At 37.9% G+C, this 13,400-nt stretch overlaps 1 protein-coding gene across 2 annotated transcripts in view; it reads left to right on the forward strand.

Moving 5' to 3' along the window:
• The window catches only part of GCLC (glutamate-cysteine ligase catalytic subunit), a 36,644-nt gene extending 23,592 nt beyond the window's left edge, over positions 1 to 13,052 (forward strand). For both annotated transcript variants that reach the window (XM_083856910.1, XM_083856911.1), the window contains exons 7-16: positions 972 to 1,046; positions 1,933 to 2,049; positions 2,855 to 2,993; positions 3,519 to 3,631; positions 4,305 to 4,397; positions 5,088 to 5,192; positions 7,288 to 7,369; positions 7,466 to 7,569; positions 7,662 to 7,782; positions 11,352 to 13,052. In XM_083856910.1, coding sequence (XP_083713036.1) covers positions 972 to 1,046; positions 1,933 to 2,049; positions 2,855 to 2,993; positions 3,519 to 3,631; positions 4,305 to 4,397; positions 5,088 to 5,192; positions 7,288 to 7,369; positions 7,466 to 7,569; positions 7,662 to 7,782; positions 11,352 to 11,560 — 1,158 coding nt within the window. In that variant the 3' untranslated portion in view covers positions 11,561 to 13,052. The remainder of the gene's footprint in view (positions 1 to 971; positions 1,047 to 1,932; positions 2,050 to 2,854; positions 2,994 to 3,518; positions 3,632 to 4,304; positions 4,398 to 5,087; positions 5,193 to 7,287; positions 7,370 to 7,465; positions 7,570 to 7,661; positions 7,783 to 11,351) is intronic.
• The last annotated feature ends 348 nt before the right edge of the window (positions 13,053 to 13,400 follow it).

Here is a 13,400-nt window from a genome sequence, read left to right on the forward strand (position 1 = left end):
GAAAGCCTGTGTACAACTGGAATTCTTCAGGACAGCAAGCAGAGATGTTGATTTAGAGCTGAAGCCTTTTGCATAATGTTATGGTAATGGTACAGGGGAACATTCCCATCTAAGTTTTCCTCTGATCTGTGAATACATAAACTGCTAAGACAAAGGGAGTTTTGAGACTGATGACTCTGTGCAGTTTTTAAATTCATGAAGTGTTGATTTGCAAAGTCTAGAGGATAAAGTCTGCTATTAGAATTGTGTCTTCTGTTTGATGCTACTCTGAGTAAATTTCACAGAAATATTACAAAGGAGTTACCTATTCCAGTGGCCTATCTGTAGTAGGTCTTCTAAAGCATTAATCTCTTCTGCAAATAATTCTTCTTTTCTATTTTTTTTGCTGGGTTCTGGCCTCTAATACCGAAAAAGCTGGACTTTTTTTTTAATGAAAGTTACAGTAGACACACAGATATTATTTTTCCCCTACAGTTTTTCAAGATCAAAGGCATCTTGAAATGTTCTTTAAAACAGGATTAGCGTCATATAAAGCAAATGTTAAATCTACAATAGAATCAGACTGTTGTTCTAAGTAAGTAGGTTCCTGGCTTATTTCCTGAAGGTGCATTACTCACCCATTTGTGTTCTGGATGTTAACTCAGTCTTCTTTGATTCTGGCAAGTGTTTGTATATTCAGCCTCACCATAGAAGCATTAGGGTCTGAAATCTTGTAATGAACATGGAAATGGCATAGAAAGAAGCTTGTAATATAAATGCTACTGATAAGTGGGGCAGAAATGTGTCCAAGACTTAGGGGGGAAAACCCACACAAAAAGAAAAAAAAAAACCAAAAACACAAAACCAAGCAAAAAAACCTTAAAATTTTTAGTAGATAAATAATTTTATTATATACTTGTTTTTAAATCTAGGAAGACTGTGCATGTTGTATGATTGTAGAAATTTGATAGCAACTGTACATCTTCCAACAGGTAACATTTCAGGCTTGCAGCATTTCCGAAGCAAGGTATCTCTATGATCAGCTAGCTACGATTTGTCCCATTGTGGTAAGTAGTGGACATCTGTCAGATGAATTCTTCCTTCATGGCAAAATCCACTATATATATATATATATAAATAATACCCAAATTGCAAGCTCACAAATTGGGTACTCTGGGAGAAGACTCTAGGTTTTCACATAAGTCATGTTAACTAATGTGCAGATGACACCACAAAATAGTAACATCTGTTCCTTCTTGGCCCTTATGTCTATTTCTTCCCCTCTGCTCTCACTCCCACATGCATGAGACTCTTGTTGAATAGTTTTAGAAATAGATTTGGGCAGTTTTTCATGAAAACAAGACAAGCTTGTTCCTTAAAACAATTTTTAAATTTTCAACTGTTATGAAAACCCTCTGGTGTTACAGAGGCTTTCAGCTTAAGCTGTTTAAATCTGTCCCTTTTATAAGCATGTTGTCATAAACAACTGTTTATAACAGGAGTTATGAAAATAAAGTATCTGTCTGGTCTAGATGATGAGTAGATCCTGCCCTGAGTGAGCTGTGTTCCAGCCATGTTACTAAGGTGCTTGGCCAAACAAAAATCAACAAAATAAAATGATTGCCAGGTGAACTTTGGAAGTGAACAAGCAGAATACTTCCTGATTTGTCTCAAAAGTGCTTCTGCCAGCCTCATTTTTGTGCTCCTTAAATGCTGATCTGTAGAGGTAAAAACATTTGGAGAGTGTCAGATGCCACTTCAGGAATGCTAACCCTTGACCCAGGCAATTTTTGGAGGTAGCATTTGAGATACTTGATTATACGGGTTTTGGCTGTATGTTAAACTGAAGTACATATACTTCAGTTCCTTCTGGATCCCTTTCCAGTGGGGTTCTATTTTACTTTTGATTCTTTGGGCTGTCCTTTGTTCTGATACCAGGCTGTTTCATTTTAGATGGCGTTGAGTGCTGCATCTCCATTCTACAGAGGCTACGTGTCTGACATTGACTGTCGCTGGGGAGTGATCTCTGCTTCTGTGGATGACCGAACGCGGGAGGAGAGAGGGCTGGAGGTACGTCACGTTACGTCATCGGTGTCTGGGCTTCTTCGGGGAAAATAGTTAAATCTGCTTTAGTGTCAAATTCTGCTTGTGCTCATCAGAATCCCTGATGAGGGAATGTGATGGTCTTTGTGGTAGATAGAGGAGAGATGTTGTAAACACTCACCTTGTTTGGTCAGTTGGTGTTAACAAATACGTACTTTTAATTAGGTACGAATCCCAGTCTTCCAGAGCTGGCTGAAAAGGGTCCCCGTGATGAACTTTCTAATTTATGCTTGAGCCCAAAAGGCAATAATTGCACTAGAGTAAATAGTGGGTACTGCTGAGTAGTATAAACTAGAACTAAATCAAGAGACCCAGGTGTCAGAACTTGTAGAATTTCTCTAAGCAGGAATTTCCATTCAAAGCACTTTAAAAATTACATAAAATAAATAATTTTTAAAATTTACTTGAAATATTTATTGAACTACCTATTTTAAGGGCATCTCTAATAGTGTGCACATGGTGAAACTGTTGATATATGTTTAATGCTTGGGGTAATGATATATTACATCAAGAAAACATTTCTACTTCTAGAGAGTTCTAGTCAATGTGTAATGACTGATTTTTTGCTCAGATAAATGTCTGCAAATAAAATAGTTGTAATTCCAGAATCACTTTATATTGAGCCTATCTAGGACTCGTGCTTTTAATAATTTTAATTGAGGTTGTAGGGTTTTTTTAAATAGGATAATAATTCTCAACATGTCATTAGTGAGCAAAACTTAGGTAACATTGTTAACAAGCTGTTAAAATATTGTATTCTTAAATTATATAGCCACTGAAGAACAACCATTATAGAATCAGTAAATCCAGATATGATTCCATAGACAGTTATCTATCTGAATGTGGTGAGAAATACAATGACATTGATTTGACAATAGACAAAGATATCTACGAGCACCTAATAAAGGAAGGTAAGTGTTTGCTTCATTATGAGCAGGTTAAGAATTATGTTTGCAGAGTGTGGGGATGTTTTATGGTTTTGTTCTTGTTTGTTACAAACATTGTGCAACCCTCAGAGTAACTCCTACTTGGGAAGTATCTGTGCAGAGTGGTCTTGAGAGATTTTTAAAAAGGATTAATTTGTAACAGAAACTGTCCCTAATGCATCAACTGAGTTTCTCAAGCTGGAATTAATGTTTTATTTTTATGGAGAGAGCTGAACTGCTTTAGGAAACATGGCACAGAATGCATCAGAAACCAGGAAGAATGGCAGCCACACCAATATTCAGCTGCCATTTCCAAACAAGAACCTGTTTTGTTTGGGTTTTTTTGTCTCTCTTTAATCATTTCCTTCCTTCCTGAAGCCATCATTTTAACAGGATGTGGTGGGTTGAGGTAGCATTGCAGTGTTAGATATCTTCAGTCTTGTACAAAAAAAAATTCCTAGAGCCTGTTTTGATATATGTGAATTGTTTGTTTGAATTTTCATTTTGTAGGTATTGACCACCTTTTGGCACAGCATATTGCACACTTGTTCATTCGAGACCCATTGACTTTGTTTGAGGAGAAAATACATCTAGATGATGCAAATGAATCCGACCATTTTGAGGTTATGTCTGATTTAGAGGAATTTAATATATATATATATAATTGCTTATTTTTATAATACTACTTAATTGGAGGACGGCTGTATTAGCTAAGATTTTTTTCCTTAGTTTTTCACTTCAGATAGTTTTTTAGCATATGACTTTGCAGTTATAAGCACATTCATCTATTTGTTTTATCTCTTATTTAGAAGGTGATGGCTTATACTTTAAACCAAATAAAATATGAAGCACTTAAATTATAGCTGTGTGTGTAAATGTTAAGGGGAACTGTCAAATTTTAAGGCTTCCTGAAAACTGGTTTGTATTTTATTTATGTAGAAATCTCTCTTTTAAAGATTTTTGAGGTAATAGCTGTGGTAATATTAGGCCTTTTTAGTTCAGGATGTGTCGGCCCCTTATGAAAAAATAAAGTCATCTGCATACCAGTCCCTTGGTGTCTTGTATATAGTACTCAACCAAAACAGCATGAGGAAGTACAACATGTTTGCTCCTGGGACGGGTAGTTGTACTGTGGGCTTTAAGAAGTTACAGCACTTACTTTGGAACCACTTCTCTAACCTGCTATGCTGTTCCACAGAAAACACTAAGACTCTAGTTATCACCTTATTTTTCTTTGATTATATTATAGAGTGATATGTATCTGGATTGTAACAGATTATTTCATGTGCTCTGCAGAATATTCAGTCTACAAACTGGCAGACAATGAGGTTTAAGCCACCACCTCCAAATTCAGATATTGGATGGAGAGTGGAATTCAGACCTATGGAGGTAAGGAAGACATTTCCTTTAAGTGGAAAAGTACCAGGCATTCTGCCATCCAGTATCATACTCCTATTACTTGTGCTGTGTTTTCTCCCCTTTGATTTGCTAGATGCAAGTGAAGTGGACAGCAGTATTTAATCAGACATGGACTGTGGGAATGTAACTGACAGGGGAATCCACTGCAGCACATCAACGCATGCTAATGGATTTAGGGTGATGGAGAAAGGAATTAGGCTTGTATTAAAGCAGCAGTAAACAAAGCCCCATTTAGCTTCTAGAGACTGTATTTCCCCAGTACATTTCCTGGTACTGAATAATTCCACTGTCAGTTTTGTTTTTTTCATAAGTGCCTTTATTCTATAGCTGTCTGCTTCTAAGCTCTCTTAAGTTTAATCCTTTTAGAATGGAAATTTAAAAGCTACTATACTTCTGTAATTAGGGAGCCTAAAGGTGCAGGTTATTAGTCTTGAAATACAAGTGTGCTTTGCATCGAATTGCAGGGCTGAGTTTGTTGAAGCATGTGTGTGCATTGTGCACTGGAAGTCACTGCTGGTGATTGCACGTGTGCATCACCCCTCGGCAAGTACAGTGTGTGTGAACACAAGTACCGACATGAACATCCGAGTCAAACTGTTCCAGACTGTCCTTGCATGAGTGTGTTCCCACTAAATAACTGAATCTCTCCTTCATGTCTAGGTCCAGTTAACAGACTTTGAAAACTCTGCATATGTTGTGTTTGTGGTATTGCTGACCAGAGTGATTCTGTCATATAAACTCGATTTTCTCATTCCTTTGTCCAAGGTACGTGTGAAAGATCAGATCTGTTAGAGCTAAATGTAATGCATCAAGCCTGGTTTTTATCCCCTGCAAGCTAGGAAATAATATTTCTCCACTTACAGAACAGTCATATTTATCTTCCAGTCAGTTTTCACCTGTACCAGTACTTTGAATTAATTTAAACTTTACAATACTGAACAAATATTTTACTGCTGTCTCATGGAATTAAACATAGACAGCTGCATTAGGAATTTCTGTGATGCCTAGCAGTGTCTAACTGCTGCAGAAACGTTGAGAAATACCATTGTCACAAGGCTGTTTTGAAGCTGGGAAAGGGTATGTTTCCCCCATTTTATATGCAGGGGGGAAATAACCTGAGACAGTCAAAATAAAAACGTTAGACTTACCTTAACATGAATGTTGCCTGTGTCTCATGCTCTTATTCTGTTTGTATCTAGTGGGGAGGGAGAGGAGGAGTTCATCACGCTTAGTGTTACCCCACTTATTTGAGTGGAAACAAATACTGCTGATTCCGGTCACAACTGTGACTTGTCTTTAGACAGACAAGCCATGCAAAATGTGTTTTTTCCTTAATCTTGTCCTCATAATTGCTGAACTGTTTTGTCTGGAACTGTCCTTGCATGTCCTCTTTCTGAGGAACATGACCAAAGGATGTCTTTTTAGATGGATATTCCTGTGATCTTATAGGTAACTTTAAAAAAGATCTTGTAGAGCAGAAGGCTTTTGATATTATGCTGGAAAATTCAGCGTAGCCATAGTATCCTGAGGCTTTTCCTAGAGTTTTGTAATTAAAATGGAGAAAAATACTGAAGTCATAAATTTACAGTAATCATACCATACACACATGGTATGATTTGGTCTGACTTCTAGAAGGAGATGTCAGGGAGTTCAGACTGCATAAATAACACAGCCATTTAGCACTTAGATTACATAATTACATTGTTATTTGAGTGTCTCAAAAGCATACAGTTTTTAACTACCAGTAAAGAGTGAATAAGAGATCAGGTGCTAAAAGAACCTGAACAGAATTGGAGGGCTGGGGGGCTGAAAATTGCTTGAGCTTGCCAAGCAATTTGGCAGGTAATGCAACACAGAATTGCACAACCATTGGTAAGCCTGCCTCTTTCAAGTAAAATAATAGGGGGCTATGGGGCTAATCTCACACTAATCTTGGCTGTCTGACTGAATGCAGTTGAATGCTTGTCAGCTGGGACTGGAGTTCTTTCAAATTTTCAAAACAACCTGTTGTGTAAATAGGTTTCATAATACAAAATGAATTGAAAACAAAGCTTTATAAGGTAAGAATTAAGCTAAGATTTTGCATAGACTTTAGTTAAAGATCAGACAAAGAATTCAGCAAATTATATCTCTTTTTCTGAAGACAATATGGTTAAGGCTAATATCCAAAAGCTGTATGATCTTAATTCCCTGAGAAAACATCAACCAAAGGACTTGGACAAAATCTTCCATCCAGAAAGACAGAGCAATGCTTATGTCATTTGCAGAGCAAAGGTTGTAGTATGGAGGACTTTTGAGAAGCCTGAAATTTAGAACTTTTTTGCTGGCAATCTAAGTTTGAATATCTAACAGATGTTTGGGAATGGAATAGGTACAATTCCCATACAAACTTACTTGAATGCTGTATCTGAAAGTTTGTTTAATACAGTGATAATTCTGCTAAAGACAGTGATGATTTTGTTAATAAAAGCAGCAAATTATGGCTAGGGAAATTGAAATTTTCTTCTTCCGTACTTATTTAAATTGCATCTAAATATGCAAAGAAGTCCCCCAGAAGGGATGCGACCTGTTAATTGTAACTGTTCCTGTGTTTTCCACCCAAACTTAAATTAGCATAGCATGTTCTAGCATGATACCATTACCTATTCTGCTGGATACCCAGTTTCATGAATTGTCATCTATTCATGGGTTTGTCCTGGCCACTGAAAAATGAAATAAAACCTAGCTTCACAGCTTGAGCTTGTGTGATGAAATAGTAAGAAATATAGATGTTTCAGCTTATGAAACCCAAATGGGACATTTTGGTAGAATCCTGCTTTTCTAAAATGTCACAGATCTCTGAAATACTCTTTTTTGCCAGGTGGATGAAAACATGAAGGAGGCCCAGAAAAGAGATGCTGTACGACAGGGAACGTTTTACTTCAGAAAAGATATATGCAAAGGTATCACATCAAGTAATCTGACTAACAGTGTTGTAGATGTTTAGTGCATGTCTTGTCTTTTAACCATTTTTTCCTTTCCCTTTGTCACACATGAAGGTGGAAATGCTGTTGTGGATGGATGTGGCACTGCACAGAATGGGACAGGCACCGACACAGAAGAGTACACCTTAATGAGCATTGATACAATTATCAATGGGAAGGTCATAGCCTCTTCTATCTGGAACACATTCTATTCTACCCTCCCAGAAACAAGACTGAATGTGTTTTATGCTGATTCTGTTCTCTTACACAGGAAGGAGTCTTTCCTGGTTTGATCCCAATTTTGAATTCCTATCTTGAAAACATGGAAGTGGATGTGGACACAAGATGCACCATCCTAAACTATCTGAAGCTAATAAAAAAAAGAGCCTCTGGTATGTCTGACATTTTCGGACAATGACTTTCTTGGCATTTTTCTACTTTCAGTTGGATAAGACTGATGGGAGCTGTGGATGTCTCATTAGCTGTTGAATCATTGAGCAAAGGACTGGAGTGTGCTCTTTGGCTTAAGTCTTGTCCTGTCTATTTTTGATTTTTAATGTTTAGTGATTCATTTTAGAACTTAGGAGTAACTGAGAGTAACAATCATGGTTTAGAGGGTAGTATATACCCAGTCTTCAGTCTAGCTTTTCAACACCATTTACTCCTACTTTTGCCACTGTATTGTCCATTTTGTAGTAGTTTAAACATACACTAGTCCATTTTGCCCTGTCACTTGAGTGTTGTAGGAGTATTTGAGGCTGGGTTTGATAGATTGCCTGATATCACTGGTGTAACTCCAAAGCTTCACAAGTCTGAACCTCAGGTCTGCTAGACCATGGGACCGAGACTTTAGCTCACTGATACAAAAGTCCTTCCTTAAGTAGCAGAACTCCTTCAAGGCAGAGCAGAGCAGGCTCTTCAGCCATCTTCCCCATATTGCAATGTTTTTCAAGACAGGTATATAATGACTGTTTATGTTTCTTCTTAAAAAGCAGCAGTTTAATGATTAAAAGGCGCAGGGTAAACTTAATTCAGAACTGTGTGCTTAGCTCAGTCTGCAGCAGCTTTTTAACTTTTTCTGTGTAAATCTCCTGTATAACTGCATTGATGTAAATTTACCTAGATAGTTAATTTTAGCCTCGTAAGTCAAGAAATTTTTTTTCTTCCCTCTCCCTCCCTCCAAGTTTTAAACTAAAGTGTTGCATTCCTTTTTAATTCTTGAAAATTACTGTAGAAGCTTCTAGGTAAAGACCTTTCTAAAGCTGAGGTGGAAATCAGGATTTTGTCTTATCTGGTAATTCACTACTTTAGTAGTTCTTCAGAATGGTAACATGTTTTTAAACACTCCCTTGTGTCTTGGGTTTTTTTTTTCTTTTTCCTTCAGAGAAATGGTCTTGAGAAAACAAGGAATCCATAACTCTAGCAGAGTCTTTTTCCTGAGGCCTAATAACCTGGGTCCAGCCCCAGCTGCAGGTGTTCCCTGCCAAAGAAAAACTTTGCTACCTGATGCAGAGTTGCAGTCATTGCAAAAGTCAGCTCCTGTATTTACACAGACCTAAAAGCTGTGAGAGCGAAGTAGATAAGAGTGTAGGGCAAGTTCAGTTCTTATAAACTGAAATGACTTTTAAATGAGGCTTCTTAAGAACTAGAATTCACAGATTAAAAAAGCATTAGGCATTGTATTACTGTGCCATGATGTTTCTCAGTTGTGAGTTTTGGATGATTCCAATTTATTCTTGATCTTAAATGAAATGTTCCTGATCTGCAGCCTGTTTAGTATGAGTCATATCCACAAAGAGTGGCCATTTTTCAGATTTCTCTAATGGTGAACATAGCACTCATGAGTTAAGACCACTGACACCTTAGCTGCTGTGGCTGTAACCTTGCTCTGGCATCATTAATTTGAGCTGCAGTCACCACCTCTCCTGCAGCACAGCAAGGAATTACCCTCCTGGTCTCTGTATAGCTGGTGTGTGACTGCCACCACTCAGTAAGACTACAAATTTGCTAGGCAGGCAGCAGCTGCTGATCACCACCAAATATTAATGAAAGCAGTACTGAGGTGGCAGCATCAAGTGGCCCTTGTCCTGGAGTGCTCTCCTGGTTCCTGACTGCCTGCAACGCAGTAATCACAGAGCTTGATGAGCATTCACAGATGTGATTTCCATGATTTTTGCCTTACCTTTCTTGAAGCAGTTACACTTTTGGTCCAGCTGAAGTCATACAGTAAGAAATTACAGAGTTCTATTATATGCTTTTTGAAAAAATTATTCTGTAGTTTTTCATATTTAAATGTTCTTCACAGTTATACCATGATACACCTTCTAGTTCCTGTGCTGTAGGATCATGTTTATCTACTCACTTGTCATCAGCATTCATAATTGTGTTGAGTTCTGCAGTATATAGTTGCACCTGAACTTACAATTCCCTTTGCCTCTCCTTGCCTGGAGGGTGTCTCACATGTTTTGTCAGTCAGTGGTGCCATACTCCTGTTGGTACTTTTGAGAGCTGCAGGCTGTGCTCCCAGTGAAGGTGTGCAGGTACAGCAGGGCAAGACTGGGAGTGCCTGGGCTGCCTGGCCACTAGGTGTCTGTGTTGGTGTGCACTGGACACTCCCCGGCTCCAGCACTGATAGTGCAGCTTGCACGGCTTGCACTTCAAATGTGTTTCTTCTCAAGCTTCACTCTGCTCATCTCCTGACTCCACTGACTTTGTTGCAGGCCCCCTGCTTCTTGTTGGTGTCAGAAGGTTTTCATGTTGAGTTTTTAGTGCCTCCATCAAATAAAGCCTCTTGGGTAATTTTTTTTCCTGCCCTCCTATGTAGAAGTGTAAGCTTTGGCCTCATTCTTTTAAAACATTACTTCTGGTTTTTGAAGCACATTTTGATTTGTAGTAACTTTTTTATTCTGCTTTTCTTTCTGGTACTTTCTGCAATTTTTCTGATTTGTCTTCAGGTGCATCTGTTCAAAACCACTGCTAGGATATTTTTAGATAGTGTTGGATTTTTTCTTTTACTTTTTATTTGTGTATTCCTTCATGCTTTCTCTAACTTGATTCCTCTTGCTTTTTGCAGTATTCTTAAACCAAAGACTTCTGTAGTGGAAACCCTTGACTCTTTCCACTCTCACAACAAAGCTGATGTTCTAGTAGCTAGCCATGAAAGTTTTATTTTTTTGCTCTTTGAGCATCCCATCAGCCCATCTTAATGTCTTAACTGTCAGAGTTACATTGAACTTGTAGTAGTTGAGGTTTGCTTGCACAAGCTGCATTCAGGAGCAAGATTCAGTAGCCTGGACATTGGTGTGCAGCCAACCCGCAGCTGCTACTTCATGGGGATACCAGTCTCCTGCAGGTGCGGTGTGTGTCATTCAGTGACCTTGTGTAGGGGTGCTGGGGACCCTTAGGTACCTGCTGACCAACCAAGAACTGTGGAGTGAAGCAGAGGCACTCTGTACAAACCAGAAGTTGGTATAATTGGGAACCAGCCTAAGTTTTGCTCGAGTAGCTGCCAGAGGGAGAAAGAATAGTAAGTCAAGGTTGACTGATCAAAACTAGCAGCTCAGTTGAATGGGTCAACTACAAACTTACTTTATGTAAGTGTTGTAGTGCAGAGGTGTCGGTTGATTCATCTCAGCCAGGTTCTCTGTTAAATAAAGTGTTTAAGCCCTTTTGCTATACAATCTGTTGATAGCACCTGTTCCAGTTGCTGCTTCTCTCTGCATTATGTCATTGGCACATCTGAAAGTTGGAAAATTGCACCAGATAAGCAGCTTTTAGACCATCAGGGATGTGTGAGCTTAACTGTGCCTGCAGTTTAGCCATATTTGAAAAAGTATAGGAATGTGTTTTTCATAAAAGCATGGGCTCCTCATTAATTGTGTATATAGTGCGCAGAATTCCAGGTGTTCTACTGCTAAATTAGATGTATAAACTGTGAAATTTAATTTCCTCTTGCCCACAGGAGAATTAATGACAGTTGCTCGATGGATGAGGGAATTCATTGCACAGCATCCGGACTACAAGCAAGACAGTGTGATAACTGATGAAATTAATTATAGCCTTATGTGGAAATGCAACCAAATAGCTCAAGGCCAGGCAGAGTGTCCTGAACTATTGGGAGTAGGATTTAATAAGAAACAAAGTGGAAACAAAACTGACTCTTTGGAATAAATGAATGATTGCTTCTTAAATATTAAAAAGATTAAGCCTTTTAGCAAAGCACTAGCAAAGATACTGTGGATCTGGTACAGTTTCATGGTGTGAAGACCAAAACAGGGATACTGCACTATAAATGGGCCAATCTGCCTAAATATTAATTTAAGGCATCCTAAAATAGGCATATTCTTATTGTTAAGATTTATACAATATACATGTAAATAGTAAAATATTTTTATGATTAACATCAATGTATTTTAATAACATTGTAACTAAGGTTATTGTGAATTAGCTTGTAACTTTTTTATGCTTAATATAGAAAGAAAAAATTGTCATGAACAGCTTTGTAAATGTAATGGTACTTGTATATTATATGCATTCCAGTTACTGAATGTTTACTGTAATTTTTTTAACCTGGAATGTGCTAAGTAATTTACCTTATTGTGTAAGAAAAAAAAATCCTTCTGGATCTACCTGAATCACAGATAATTCTTCCTTCCATTTGGGTTTTGAAAGTATGTAAGAACAGATAAATATATGTGCATCCCAGTTGTTAATCTTACAGCAGTTTCTTGGTTGCCACAAAACCTGCATCCATTTGTAAACTGTAAAATTCAGAGGAACAGATAGGTCTTTATTCAAATAATGCAAGTCAGCCTGCCTGCAGATGCAGTTATTTTCTTCCCCTCTGAAACAAGCTGTATGCTATCTCAGTTCAGAAGTCTGCCTGATGATTTCACAAAAAGTAGTAATGGGAGATGTGTCAAAAGGGAGGAGCAAGTGAGAGCTGGACATACAGCTCTCTTCAAAAAGGAACCAGAGACACCTGCTCTGGCCTTCAGCCTCCTTGACTGCTCTTCTCCCACATTGCTGCTGTTCTCATAGTCGACAATGACTGCAGCACAAAACCAAACTTCTGTCCATTCTTCCTCAAGGCTGAGGTTTTGATTTTGTCATTTTGTTAATTATAAGTATTTTTGTCAGCATGTTTATTTTCTATAAGATAATTTATGTAGGTGGCTGGAGTTACCTACATAGCTGTAGTTATGGACAACTTAATCCCCTCTAGAAAACAGGTTTATGGAGAAATTTTGGAATGCACTAATCCTTTGAATTGGAAGCTGGTGCTGGGAGTGACTGTAAACTATTTAAATTCAGCCATTGTGTCTGTAAATAAAGCAAACTTAAGAGGCCTTTTTGATTTAGCTTCTTAACTGATTTCTAAAAGTGAATTGCATTAGAGGTAGAAGATGCAAAGCTTAATGGAAGCATATATAAATACCTAAGATGTAATGATTTTTTTTAAATAACTAATGGAGAAAGTGCAGTGGGAGGTGCACCAAGAAGCTTTTATGTACTGAATTACACTTTGTTCTGTGTTCACAGGTGTGCTTTAGAGAATAAAAAGAATACTCATTTTCTGCAGTGGTGAATTTGTTTTAATTAAGATGTAGGCATATGCTAATTTAGTTTCTGTAATAAGGAAATAAAAATAAAATTTGCAATATGTGTTGGTCACTTGCATGACTTGAACTCACATTTTCAGATTCAAAAAAGGAGGAGTTGCCTATCTGGCAAGTACAACTCACCCAAACTCACTTTGTTCACAGCGGAGCTTCTCAGGATTCAGACAAATGGTCTGACACTCCTACAGCAAAGAAGTCCTTGCTATTGTCAAGGTAGCATCTGTCTGATTGCACAGCATGAGCCGCTATGCTTGGAAAACCCTAAAAATAGTTGGAACACTTTTCTGCTGGTACTGCATCAATACGTGTTCTTATTCCCTTTCAGTTGACATTGAATCACCCTTCTGGCAGAAAATGTGTCCTGTAAGTTAGAGAACATTTTGTCATGA

This window comes from Zosterops lateralis (genome assembly GCF_965231275.1).
Source record: "Zosterops lateralis genome assembly, chromosome: 3".
Classification (NCBI taxonomy): domain Eukaryota; kingdom Metazoa; phylum Chordata; class Aves; order Passeriformes; family Zosteropidae; genus Zosterops; species Zosterops lateralis.